Raw genomic sequence first — 12,759 nt, 5'->3', positions numbered from 1 at the left:
GACCATGCGGGCTCACCTCCCAGTTCGACGGGACAGAGAGGGCAAAGAAGGCAAACAGGACCTGACTTATCTAGCTCACCGACAGCTTGAGAAGGGGGGGGACGACGGTTACCCTCCTCCCCGTATGTAGGACTTACGGAGAGGAGGGATAGCCTACTCGAGCACGCCCTCCTGCTCTTCAGTCGGGGCTGCCAGGACTGGACTGTTTTGAGACTGTCTGTACCGGGCTGCAATTCCCCGTCAAATCGATCGTCGTGTTCACCGTGGCTTACACTCCACCAATTGCCCGCCTCCCTCGCCCACAGCGCTGTATCATGAATGCACAGGGGTGCAGGGAAGACGTTGCCCGGGCGCGCACCAACGACGTCCTGATAGGCAGACCAGCTCAACCCTCCCCCCCCCCCCGAACTCGTCTCTACCTGGGCGGAATTGTGCACACGGGCCCTCCGAGATATTTAAACATGGTGTGCACCGCCTAGGAACGATCCCCCAGGAATACCCACAACGATCTTCTCTCCCCTTTCCACCCCCTTCACCCCACCCCTTCTACCACAGTTGCTAACCCCTACCTGGCTTGTGCGTACCAGCCAGCTGCTTATACGGCGGCGGCACGTCGGTCAGCGACCTGCCTTGCTCCCGCCGTCCGCCTCCGTCCCGTTCTCCAGAAAGGCCATCGAACCGCCCCCTGCTCCAGAGGCGGCCTCTACCGGCCAAGCATCTCGGCTTCGCCCTCCCCCCCTCCTCCCCCCGCCCTAAGCTACACCCTCGTAATACGTGGTACATACTACGTACGTGCGTAATCCCTACGTGCGGGGGCCAGACGAAGCGAGAGCTCACTCCGCTCGTCCCACCCGACTGACTGCCCCTACTCATCCGCGCCCACTCTTCTAAACCGCCGTCGTCATGAACAGCCGCTCGCCGGCCCCGCGCCGCTACGGCAGCGCGGACTTCGAGTCGGACACGTCGTCGGTGTACTCGGGGGGCGGCTCGGCATACTCGGTCTGGTCATCGTCCGAGTCGGACTCGTTCGTGTGGCGTGACGACCCGTCCGGGTTCTACGGCATCGCCGGCGCCGTCACGCGCTACGTCGACGAGCGTGACGACCACACCCGCCGCTTCGCCGCCCACATCCTCAGCGGGCCGTTCGCCCAGTTCTACCGGCGGCAGCGCCGCGCCGCGCGCAGCTCGCGCTCCCGCGGCAAGGTCGGCGGCCCCGCGGCCGCGCCCGCGCCCCAGCGTCCCCCGTCCCAGCCGCAGCCGCCGCAGGGCCCGGTCCCCGTGCCTCCCCCGTTCCAGCCAGGCCCGTTCCAGAACCCCGGCCACGGCGAGTACGACGAGTACGACGAGTTTGACGACGGCGGCTACGGGGGCGGCGGCTACGACGGCTTCCAGGGAGGGTTCCAAGGAGGCTTTCAGGGGGGCGTTCATCCGCCCCCGCCCCCGCCGCCACCACCGGTGCAGCCGGCCGGCGGTGGCGCACCTGCGGGGTTTGAAGGCGGCTTCATCCAACTCGGAGGCCCCGGAGGGCCGCCGCCTCAGCCGCCGCCGGGATCTAATGCTTTCTTCGCTAGGGGCTAGGAGCTGTTCTGTGAGGTGCGGTAGCGACCAAAGTACCCGCCCAGGGATACGGATTTCCTTGTGTAGGTGCCTACTCGATGTCTGTCTCCTTCTGTTTCTACTTCCATGTCTTTTCTATCCATCTGCGCGAGGACGGTCGGGGGTTTCTATAGGTTTTACGCTATGTTACGCCATGCCATTCTACTATGTTATTCCATTCTCAAGCCGCGGCATGCTATTTTCTTCTTTTTTTGGCTTTTGATTTCGCGTTGGAGAGGGAAATTGGAAGGTATTTTTGGCGCAAACAACGGGGTCTCAACTTGGCCTAATGGTCGGTCTATAACGAATACTGAAGAAGGGGAGGGCTAATTACGGATCTGCCTTTTTCGGCCTTGCTGCTACAGAACCTATGGGTAGTTGAGCTGGGCGAATTGGCCCGTCCAACGTGTTGCCTTTAGGGAACAAAAACAGAGAAAAAGCGAGAGTACAGTGGGCTCACTGTGACTCGCCGGGCGGACTAGCTCCTAGGGCTAGCGGCGTTGTAGGAATTCTCGTCTCCTATAGCTGTGTACACACCTGGTGGCAATGAATGTCCCATTCGGTAACTTGACTCCGGGTGTTGGTTGACCCCTGCGAATGCCATCTACTCCATAGGTAGGTGGCTAGGCAAACAGGACGTCGGGTCGTGTCATCGACCGTTACTTCGGGTCCAGCACGCTCCCCCTCCGCCTCTCTCTCTCTCTAGCCTCGGCCCTATAGGGCTCCCTGCATCACAGCGCGGCGTCTACGGTGTAGATCGACCGCTGCTATCCGTCGGCCGTATGCGCACAGGGCGAACCACAGCAGACACACGTGGTCGTGCAGGTCGCTGCCGTCGGCGAACCCTCCTACCCACCTATGCATGCATGCTGTGATGTGCCTGTGGCCTTGGCGGATACCTGCGTCCACCCACGGATCGGGCGACTGGATGCTGCGAGAGAGAGAGAGAAGAGAGAGAGACCAGGCGGAGCTGGCTCAGCCACGCTGGGTCTAGAAAGGGCGCGCAGCCACTGCGGCAGGTAGGAGGCGGGTGAGTGTGGTGGGGGACCCGGCTTGACGAGAAGAAGCGGGAGAGGCGAAGGGGGAGATTCCTGGTAAAAAGAGGAAGAGAAGAGAAAAGAAGAGGAAAAAGAAAGGAGTATCGGATACTAGATATCGCTCGCGCACACGCACGCACATATGTTCGGTACGTAAGTATTATTATTGTCTGATCGAGCTGCCCATCTTATACCTAGAAGAACGGCGACACGGCACGCGAGGTCGTGGGTGTGTGCCACGTAGCTGGGATGAAAAGGGGAGCGGTCGCCTGGCGACAGGCACCTAAGATAGGCTAAGTAGGCCTGCTAATTAGGCACCCAATGCCCCTAATATTAGGCACCCAATGCCCCTAATGCCAGGTGCTTATAGAGGGGACCCGCCTAGGCGCACTGGCCAGCGTCAGCGGGAGACAGCGACCACGCATCAGGCAGCCGCATGCGCCTCCCGGTGCTGCCCCAGGTAAGATCCCCGCTCATGCTTATGGTAGGTATCTCCAAGCCAGAGCTTCTTTCTCCGCTCTCCCCTCCTCTCCTCCCCCTCTCTTTTTTTTTGGGGGCCCTGTTCCGAATCGCGGCCGCTAACGGATTCGGCGTGCCGCGCACCACCGGCCGGAGTCGCCTACTCTCCCCGTTCTGCATGTAGGCAGTTCTCGTCCGTCGCAGTCAGCACCCTTCACCAAATGCTGCTGACGTCGTCTGCTCAGCTTCTTCTAGAACGGGACAACTCGGATAGGCCGACGCTCCAAGGACGCGTTTGTCGGCTTCTCGGCATCAGGCCCTGGCTATCGCCTGCCTGCTCTGTCTCTCTACCCCTCTCTTCTTTCTCGTCGCCGGCTCTCGTCGCCGGCCCTCCCTGCCTTGAGAACCTTGCCGGCCTGACTAGGCAGCTTCGACAACACGATGACGCTCTTTATCCCCCGCCCGTCGGGTTGGCCGCAAGGATCTACCTACGTAGCGTGGGCGCGCGGGAGGCCCCGGCGGCGGGTAGCGTCAGTGTGGCGTGCATGTGACGCTTCGAATTGAGTTGCCAGGGGTAGAAGGCGGAGAGGAAATTAAGAGCCAACACGACGGCAGGCAGTCGACCCACGCCAACATGCCTTACCCAACTAGCAATACGTCCTCGCCCGGGTTACGAGAGTTGGGGACAGCCCGCCTTTTTGAAACGACCTAATGCTGACGGTCCAAAGGCGAGATTTCCAAGATTTGCCGTGTGAGTCTTACGCAGCAGGCAAGCGGGTCTACATCGCAGCATAACCCACACGTATAAGCACCCAAGAGTCAGAGAATCCCGCCTAAACATCTGCTGACGGGAAAGTCTGCCTAATAGGCCAAGCCGATTTACTCTTCACCGGCCAGTCTCATTCGTGACAGGTACGACCGTGTAAGCTGAGAAACGTCACGTCACGTCCTGCCTTCACCTACAAACATATCCTACTGGGTTGCCTCCTCCCCGTCCCCTAGAGACTGTATATAAGTCCCGTTGCTGCTATTAAGTCGACGGGATGGTGCCCATCGGCTACTTACAACACCCAGCTCAAACTAGTTCTATCCCCCCTTCTCTGACAGGAGACTGAATAAAACACGCGGTTACCGTCTTGCCCGCCGATTTTCTCCCCCTCCGTTACTTTGACAACCGCTTTTTATATGTCTCATGTCGTTACTCGGCATCTTTCCCCTTTCGCTTAGCACCATGGCAAACCCTTCGCCGTGGCCGTCCGCGGGGGCCAACGATTCCGGTCCCGACGGCTTACCTGCTAACTTGCCGCAACCGGCCGCCCTGGCCCTGCTCGACTTCCTTTTCCCCGGCTTCTCGATGCTGGCCAGCGCGATACAGAAGTATCTGCATATCGACTTGACCCTTTACATTCCCCTCCTACTTTTAAGCGGCGTTCTGACCGTCGTCTGGAACTACGCGAGCTCGTACTTGTGGGATCAGCTCGAGACGCACTTCATGTCCGTCGTGGACATTCGGACCGATGATGAAATCTACAATATTATCATGGCCTGGGTGGCTCGTCAAAAGTTCTCGCAAACGGCTCGGCGGTTTGTGGTCAACACGAATCTGAACTCGCGGTCGTGGTATCTCCGATGGGACGAAGACGAAGAAGAAAGCGAGTCGAGAGCGTCTGGAGAGAGGGACAGGAAGAAGAGGGACCTAGCGTTTACGCCCTCCTTTGGCACGCATTATTTCTGGTACCGCGGTCGGTTACTTGTGTTCCGGAGGACGTCGAATCGGGAGCAGAGTTCGCATATGCCCGTCAGCGAGCGTGAGGAAATATCGGTTTCGTCCTTCGGCCGAAATCCCTGGATCCTAAAGGAGCTCCTCCGAGAGGCTCGCCAGATCTACGCGCAGAAAGACGAGCACAAGACCTTGATATACCGCGGCTCGCTCAAGTTAGGTTCTGGAGAACCCGCCTGGCAGCGCTGCATGGCCCGATCCAACCGACCTTTCTCTACCGTGATTCTCAACGAGAAGACGAAGCAGGATCTTATCGATGATATCACTGACTATCTCGACCCCGCGACCCAACGCTGGTATGCCAATAGAGGCATCCCTTACCGCCGCGGCTATCTACTGCACGGCCCCCCCGGCACGGGGAAGAGCTCGCTCAGTCTTGCCTTGGCGGGTTTCTTCAAGATGCGCATCTATATCGTCAGTCTAAGCTCCGTAATAGCCAACGAGGAAAGCCTAGGCTCCCTCTTTTCCGAACTTCCTCGCCGCTGCGTTGTCCTCTTGGAGGATATCGATACGGCTGGTCTCACGCATACTCGCGACGAGAGTCAACCTGGACCTCAGAACCAGATCGATAATAGCGATTCTGATAACGAGCCTTCCGGGAAGAAAACAGCCAGCGACAGCAACAATGAGTCAAACACGAAGAATACGAGGCTCTCCTTGTCCGGACTGCTCAATATTTTGGACGGTGTTGCGTCGCAGGAAGGTCGCGTACTCATTATGACGACCAATCACATTGAGAAGTTGGATCGGGCCTTGATTAGACCTGGCCGAGTCGACATGGTTGTGAATTTCGGTCTGGCAGATACAGCGATGACTTCGGCCATTTTCCAGGCTATCTTCGCCCAATTGGAAGGTGACAATGATCTCGAAGCCACCAGTAGCCCGCCTCTCGAATCTCAATCCAAGGAGAGGATTGAGGAGGAGAAGGCTCGGAAGCGGGAGGCCGATGATGCCCGAGTCAGCGCTCTGGCGGACGAATTTGCGTCGAAGATACCGGCACACGAGTTCAGCCCGGCCGAGATCCAGGGCTTCCTCATGAAGCACAAGCGCAACGCCGAAGCAGCGGTTGCAAATGCCGAAGAATTTGTCCAACAGACGCGGAAAGAGCGCAAAGATAAGGAGCTCAGAGAAGCTGAAGAGAAGCGCAAGGCCGAAGAAGCCAAGAAAGTTGAAGAGGCTAGGAAAGTCGAGGAGGCTAAGGAGGCCGAAAAGGCAAAGAAAGAGAAGGAAGAAGAGAAGAAGGGCAGCGAAGAGGGGAAAGACTCTAAAGAAGAGGCAGAGTGATCTAGGAAGAGGAAGAAGAGGAAGGCTAGAGAAAAGACTCTTGGTAGACAACAGGGCGCCGGCAGACAGCGAAGGGACCTAGGCGAGCTCGCCAGCCATCCCTAGGTTGGCAATAGCTGGATTCCAAAAAGAATTTTAGAAAAAAGGGCGACGCGGAATCAGGGACCAGGGAAGGATGGGTTCGAAGAAGCCAACCCCGACTACGAAGCGGTAACGGGAACTCTAGGGTCGGGGACGAGGTTCGAATCGAAATAGGGATCCGGCGCTACGGCTGTCACGTCGCAGTCCTAACGAATATAACGCGGAACCGAGGACGGACTCGGGGTGCGGCGCGTGCGCAGTTGGCCAGCAGCGTTTCCGGGCGCGGTCTTGGAGTCTTACGATGGTTACCATACATGGCGAGTTCGGCGCAACGGGAGCGGGAAAGGGGAGGGGCCCTGATACTATAGACGGCCCGCCGGCATGGGAGAAATAGACTTGCATGGCGATCGTCGCATCGGGTTGGGTGTTGTTAGCCGGCCCACCTTGGGGAAGCGATAGAATAATACCTCAACGCTCGCTACGTAATACACACCTACAAATAGCCCCGGTGGACACGTAATATTGCCTCTCGGAACAAAAGCATGTGAAAAGAAAGGTTGCGCCACGGTAGGGATGAGAGACGGCTTGACGCACGACTACTACCACTACTACTACTAGCTACCACCACCATTACTACTGCTGCGCATATGTGAGAATGCTGCGCCGAGCTGTCTGGAGCAGCGATACCGGGCCTACGTCCTTAAGTGCCTCATATAGGTAACTACTGAGGGGTTGAGGAGATGGAGATCAACTTCGACAGGGCGGCCGAATAACAGTCGGAGGTGGATGTAGGAGGTGACTCTACATACCTACCTAGCTACTGCACGTGCTAATTACCTGCCTCCGATCCTCCCCCAACATCGTGCACTCTGCATACCTACCTCCGAGATACCTACCTTGTAGAAACGGCTCGAACCGGCTGGGGAGTGAAATGGCACTTCTGCGTGCCGGGTGAAGCACACAGAGGGTATATTCTTACGCGGGACGCCTTCGGTAGCTACGTAACTACGTCTGTAGATGCCTCTCGCTCTAGCTACCTACCTACCTACCTACCTACGAGGAGCCGGCGCGGGAGGGAGCGCAGTTGATGGCGAACAACAAGATGGGCGCCGTAGGCTTTGACTAAGGTAGAGTCTAGCAATGTGTAGACGTATCAGGTAGAAGGGGTATGTTTACGGGTTTAACACATTTTTTGAGACGAGCTGGGTGTGTGTTTCGGTAGGTGAGCTGGGTGGCGGCGGCGTCACTAGCCAGTAGGTACCTACCCAGGTATAATACGCGGCTTACAGGTACCTACGCCGCCAGTCCTTATCTGCAAGGTCCTACGCAGGAAGGACGGGAGGAAGCACCGATACCTCCTAAACCTGGATGTTGAGAGGATTGGATAACGAACTACCTAGTTCTCGGAGCCAGGCATTTTTTTACCTGGAGCCTGTGCGTTGCCTGCACACATCCCATAACTCGTAGACGCATAGGTAGGTATATGTACGTGGTGCCCGTGGCTTACCTACCTACCTTGGTACCTAGGTAGGTACCTACCAATACCTACCTGGGTATGGTACGGACCTTGTAGGTGCCCAGCCTGCCTACCTACATATATATTACCTACTTACGCATGCTTTAGATTACCCAGCCAAGCAAATATCCGACTCCTTTGCCTTCGTAAGGCGGTCCGGTGAGACGCCTAGGCAAATCTGTTGAGTTCGTGAAGATGTTGGCCCTCTTCCCCCATCCGTCGAACTTGCCGGCCCAGCTCCCACGTAAGCACCCGATATAGGTACCTAGCCCATGGGTAATCTACCGCGTACCCTAGGTCCCTAGGTCCCTAGGTCCCTAGGTAGGTACCTACCTACCTCCTAGAAAACACGCCTTAGGTGCCTACCTAGGTACCTCTTACCTCGCTTAGGTAGGAGGTAGGTAGGTACCTTAGGTAGCATTCTGCTCATAGGCTACCTCCTGTACCTACCCAAGGCAGGTTCCTCAGGTTCCCGTCGTCCCCCCCCGAAGAGTTAGACGTAGTAGTATCCATCTGTCACAGCTCGCAGGTTCAGCTCAGCGCCGCCGCCTGGTGGTACCGGGTTGCGAACCCCAGGGGCCGGCTAGCTTCTTGCCCGAACGAGCAGCTTGCTGGGACGGTGACGTGATTGCTGAGTCCGGCTCCCGGAGGCATCACCAACTCCGGCCTTCGCGCTCCCGCAAGCCCTCGAGTCTGACATACATGACGGCGCTTTTTTTTTCTTCTCGTCTCCCCTCGTTCGTTTAGGTATTTATTTATGTGCCTAGTTAGTTCTCTTCGCAAGCTCGGCCTCCTTCTCGTTCCGGCAAGAGCTCTGGTGGGGGACAGGCCCGGTAGGACGCAGCAGCGACGCGGGTAATATTCTGCCAGAATCCGAGCAGGTTGGGAAAGAGTCTGTGTTACGTGTAGTTGTAGGCAGGTATTTTATCTCGCTTCTGTTTGTCGTGCTTCCGGCACCCTCCTCCTCCTCCTCTTCTTCTCCCTCCTCTCGGGCCTCCTTGTTTTTTTTTTCTGGGGGGTTTTTTTTTCAGTCCACGCCAACAAGATTTTGCTGACCTTTCCCCATCTGACGATGGCCAACCGTAATCGATACTTGCCTCTTCGGAGCATTTCCATATTTACTGAGGTACCTACCTTGTCCCCTCCCGCGCCGGGGGGGTATATAATAGCCTCGTTCGCTCCCGTTTCCCTGTGGTCTGCCTCCCTCTCCCTCGCCCGCTCCATCATACATATGTATAGAGAGAGTATATATATCCCTGGAACTTCGTCGTGGACGCTCTCTCTCGAGTCTCGAAGGGCCAACAACCGCACGCCCGCCCCACCGTGTATGTGTTGTTTTCTACACCCCCACCGGGTGCAGCCGATAATTGGACCCCTTCATATTCCTGGTCAGCCAGATAAGGGCTGTTAGCTAGCTAAGGTGGGTTCTTGCGCCAACCAGAACGAAATCGCCCCAAACCCCAAGCCAAAAAAAGAAATCACCGACAATCACCCCTCCCCCTCCCCCCTGTCGACGCTTTCTTCGCTAGATCCCCCACCGGCCGCCGCCAGTGATCGACACACATGTAAATTCAGACTCGGCATCCCATGCAAACGCTACTTACGTTGTAGTCTCCGGCCCCCTGTCCAATTCCTGTTGTCTTGCCGTTGGGTTCCATTGCCAATTAATTGGCGGTGAATCCGACGCTCCTAGTCTCAGGCCCTGGCAGATGTGCTAATATCGCTTCCCTCCCACAGACGCAGCATACTACTTTCCCGGGTCTCGATATTTCTGCCATGCTAGATACCTCTTCTCTGCTCCTCCCACTTTGAACCCGCTGCACCCCATCGTTGCTATCGACACCATGGCTTCCCGTCCTCAGAATATCGGCATCAAGGCCATCGAGATCTACTTCCCGAGCCAGGTCAGTTTCTTCTCGCCCCGTTACCTGCTCCTCCGGCATCGCACCGAGAAGCCTCCCCAGGACTCCTAGGGAAGAGAGAAAGGTCGGGGCCCTGAGAGGCGGCATCTCGTGCTGACAGCCCTGGGCCCCGCAGTATGTCGAACAATCCGAACTCGAGAAGTTCGACGGTGTCAGCACCGGCAAGTACACAATTGGTCTGGGCCAGACTAAGATGACCTTTTGCGACGACCGGGAGGGTTAGTTGAGCTGTTCCTGAACTCGAGGCTGTAGGAGCTCCCCGCATACTAAAGAAAGACTCGACCGTTGCAGATATCTATTCGATTGCTTTGACCGCTACCTCGCAGCTCTTAAAAAAGTACAACATTGACGTCAACTCCATTGGCCGTCTCGAGGTCGGCACGGAGACCATCCTTGACAAGTCCAAGTCCGTCAAGACCGTCTTGATGCAGCTGTTCGGCGACAACACCAACATTGAGGGCGTCGACACGGTGAATGCCTGCTATGGCGGGACCAACGCCCTGTTAAACACCCTCAACTGGATCGAGTCGTCGGCCTGGGACGGCAGGGACGCCATCGTCGTAGCCGGAGACATTGCCCTCTATGCCAAGGGCAACGCTAGGCCCACCGGCGGTGCTGGCTGTGTCGCTTTGCTGGTCGGTCCCGACGCCCCCATAGTCGTCGAGCCCGGCCTGCGTGGAACCTACATGCAGCACGTCTATGACTTCTACAAGCCCGACCTCACCAGCGAGTATCCCTACGTTGACGGACACTACTCGGTAAACTGCTACACCGAGGCCCTCGACGCTGCCTACCGGGACTACTGCAAGCGCGAGGCCCAGCAGCAGAAAGCGGCAGGGAACGGCCACGCCAACGGGAACGGCGCCGCCGAGAGCGGCAAGACGGCCCTGGACCGCTTCGACTACCTCGCCTTCCATTCTCCAACCTGCAAGGTCGTCCAGAAATCCTACGCGCGCCTGCTCTACCACGACTATCTGGCGGACCCTGACAGCCCCGCGTTCGCCGAGGTTCCTGGTGATATCCGAGACATGGACTACAAGAAGTCGCTGTCGGACAAGGTGGTCGAGAAGACCTTTATGGGTCTCACCAAGAAGCGGTACAACGAACGCATATCGCCCGCTATCCAGGTGGCGACCAACTGCGGCAACATGTATTGTGCCAGCTTATGGAGCGGTCTGGCTAGCTTGGTCTCGCACGTCGACAGCGCCTCTCTCCAGGGGAAGCGCATCGCTCTCTTCAGCTATGGTTCCGGTCTGGCGTCGAGTTTCCTCTCGGCGCGCGTCATCGGCAGCACGGAGCAGATCTCCAAGATTTTGGACATCCCCAACAGATTGGCGGCGAGACGGGCAGTTTCTCCCGAGACGTACGAGGCCGTAAGTTGCAAGAATATCCGAGCGCCCCCCCCCCCCCCTCCTCCTCACCCCACCCCACCCGACCGGGTAGATCGTTTTAGAGCTAATATATGCGATCCGATCTCATCTAGTTCTGCGAGCTGCGCCACAAGGCCCATCTTCAGAAGAACTACACACCCCAGGGCGACGTGTCGACGATCGTCAGCGGTACCTATTACCTCGAGCATGTCGACGACATGTTCAAGAGAACATACGCTATCAAGGCATAGACAATAGAAGAATAAAGAGAGAGGCATAAACGGCGGGGGATGTTCAACATACAGCAGCAGCGATTCGCCATGGCAACTGAGCCCCGTGGGCATAGAGGAAGGGTTGGGGATGGTGGTGGCAATGCCGGCCCCATCGGCATGGCACGACTTGCCACGTATACACAGTGGAGACGACGACTACGGGAGATGGGGGGGGCGGAGCATCAATAATGGGTTGTTGGGTGACGAAACACCCAAACTGTATATATCTCGTCGTAGTTGGAGCTCTAATGAAAAACACGATGGTGAAGCTAAGCTGTTCCCCATTGGGCGTATGGCGAGCAGGGAGCGGGTGGCTAGGGCTAAAGCTCAACCGAGAGCTTCTTCTCGGAAACGAAAAGGATCAATCAACACGTGTCCAACACAACCTTCATCACACGCATCCAGCATCGGCAACCCCTGGGACGGACAAGGTTGGTTGGATCGGTTGTGGGATGTGGCAGAAATGGGAGGCTATGCAGGCAAATCAGGACGGATGGGGACCTGTGTGATGTTGTGCTAGCTTATGTAGGTACGGGGGTGGGAAGGGGGAGACAGGCCCTTACAGGCCCTTACAGGCATGCGAGGCGAGGGGAGGGTGGCAGCAGCTGGCACAACCTCTTCCTGCGGGATGCAGGTAAGATAAGAGGTAGCTAGTAATAGATAGGAGATAGGACATTAGAACGTCTGTACTCCGGTAGTACGTAGGTAGGTATAGTATGTGTACCTTAGATACCTCCTATGCATAGGTACATCGGTAGGTTTACCTAGGTAGATTCAGTGAGGCGAGCCGACGAGCCGGGGCGGGACAGCAGCAGTAAGCACAACACCACTACTACCACCAGCAAAGTTAGTTGCGGCTGGGCCGAGTACCCTAAGTGCTACGCGTTACCTACCTAGGTACCTAGGCACAATAAGGTGCAGAAGGTCTCTAGGTAGGTTATACCTAGGTAGCCAAAGCGGAGGGAGGCCTACGCACGCAGAGAGAGAGAGAGAGAGAGAGAGAGAGGAAGAAGCAGGCCAGCCAGCCTCGCCCCAAGCCCCGCGCGCACCGACCTAGGGCGGCACGAGCAGGCGAGGCGGGTAGGCAAGCATGTGGTCCCCGGCGGTCCGATGCGCGGTCGCGGATGGCTCGTTGGACAGCGCCGGGAGCGGGAGAGAGGGGGAGCGGGAGGGGGAGACATCCCTAGAGAAGGGGAAGGGAGCGCGTGTGGCGGTCTCTCGTATACGAGCAGCTATCTATATATATATATATTCATATGGCTGTATAACTTGTATCCATCTCTCCATCCCTCGCCCCCGTCACGCACTCAAGACTACATAGCGCGAGCTCATCTGACAGCGCGCTGGGAATCTTGTCGCGCCTAACCTACGTAGGTTCGGGGGGAGAGGAAGAGGGATAGAGGGCCGGGAGAGGAGGAGATTGGATGGTATGGACAGACAGA

General features: G+C 57.3%; 3 protein-coding genes across 3 annotated transcripts; all 3 read left to right on the top strand.

The window, feature by feature from the left end:
* The first annotated feature begins 240 nt into the window (after nt 1-240).
* GGS23DRAFT_376035 (uncharacterized protein) lies at nt 241-2,016 on the top strand. The gene is made up of 2 exons (XM_051513388.1): nt 241-464; nt 588-2,016. Exon 2 carries the CDS (start codon nt 904-906, stop codon nt 1,576-1,578), a length of 675 nt encoding a protein of 224 aa, XP_051374938.1. The 5' UTR covers nt 241-464; nt 588-903; the 3' UTR covers nt 1,579-2,016.
* Nucleotides 2,017-4,323: 2,307 nt separating this feature from the next.
* On the top strand, nt 4,324-6,156 carry GGS23DRAFT_594369 (BCS1 N terminal-domain-containing protein; the record flags this gene model as incomplete). The annotated part of the gene is made up of 1 exon (XM_051518152.1): nt 4,324-6,156. One exon carries the CDS (start codon nt 4,324-4,326, stop codon nt 6,154-6,156), a length of 1,833 nt encoding a protein of 610 aa, XP_051374937.1.
* A 2,994-nt stretch (nt 6,157-9,150) lies between these two features.
* On the top strand, nt 9,151-11,848 carry GGS23DRAFT_556077 (hydroxymethylglutaryl-CoA synthase). Its single transcript, XM_051515639.1, has 4 exons — nt 9,151-9,657; nt 9,791-9,893; nt 9,967-11,048; nt 11,159-11,848. The coding sequence occupies exons 1-4, from the start codon at nt 9,598-9,600 to the stop codon at nt 11,294-11,296; spliced, it is 1,383 nt and encodes a 460-aa protein (XP_051374936.1). The 5' UTR covers nt 9,151-9,597; the 3' UTR covers nt 11,297-11,848.
* The last annotated feature ends 911 nt before the right edge of the window (nt 11,849-12,759 follow it).

Source organism: Durotheca rogersii (genome assembly GCF_024521655.1).
Source record: "Durotheca rogersii strain YMJ 92031201 chromosome Unknown GGS23scaffold_4, whole genome shotgun sequence".
NCBI classification, from domain to species: Eukaryota; Fungi; Ascomycota; class Sordariomycetes; order Xylariales; family Xylariaceae; genus Durotheca; species Durotheca rogersii.
This window is presented reverse-complemented; position numbering and strand designations above follow the sequence as displayed.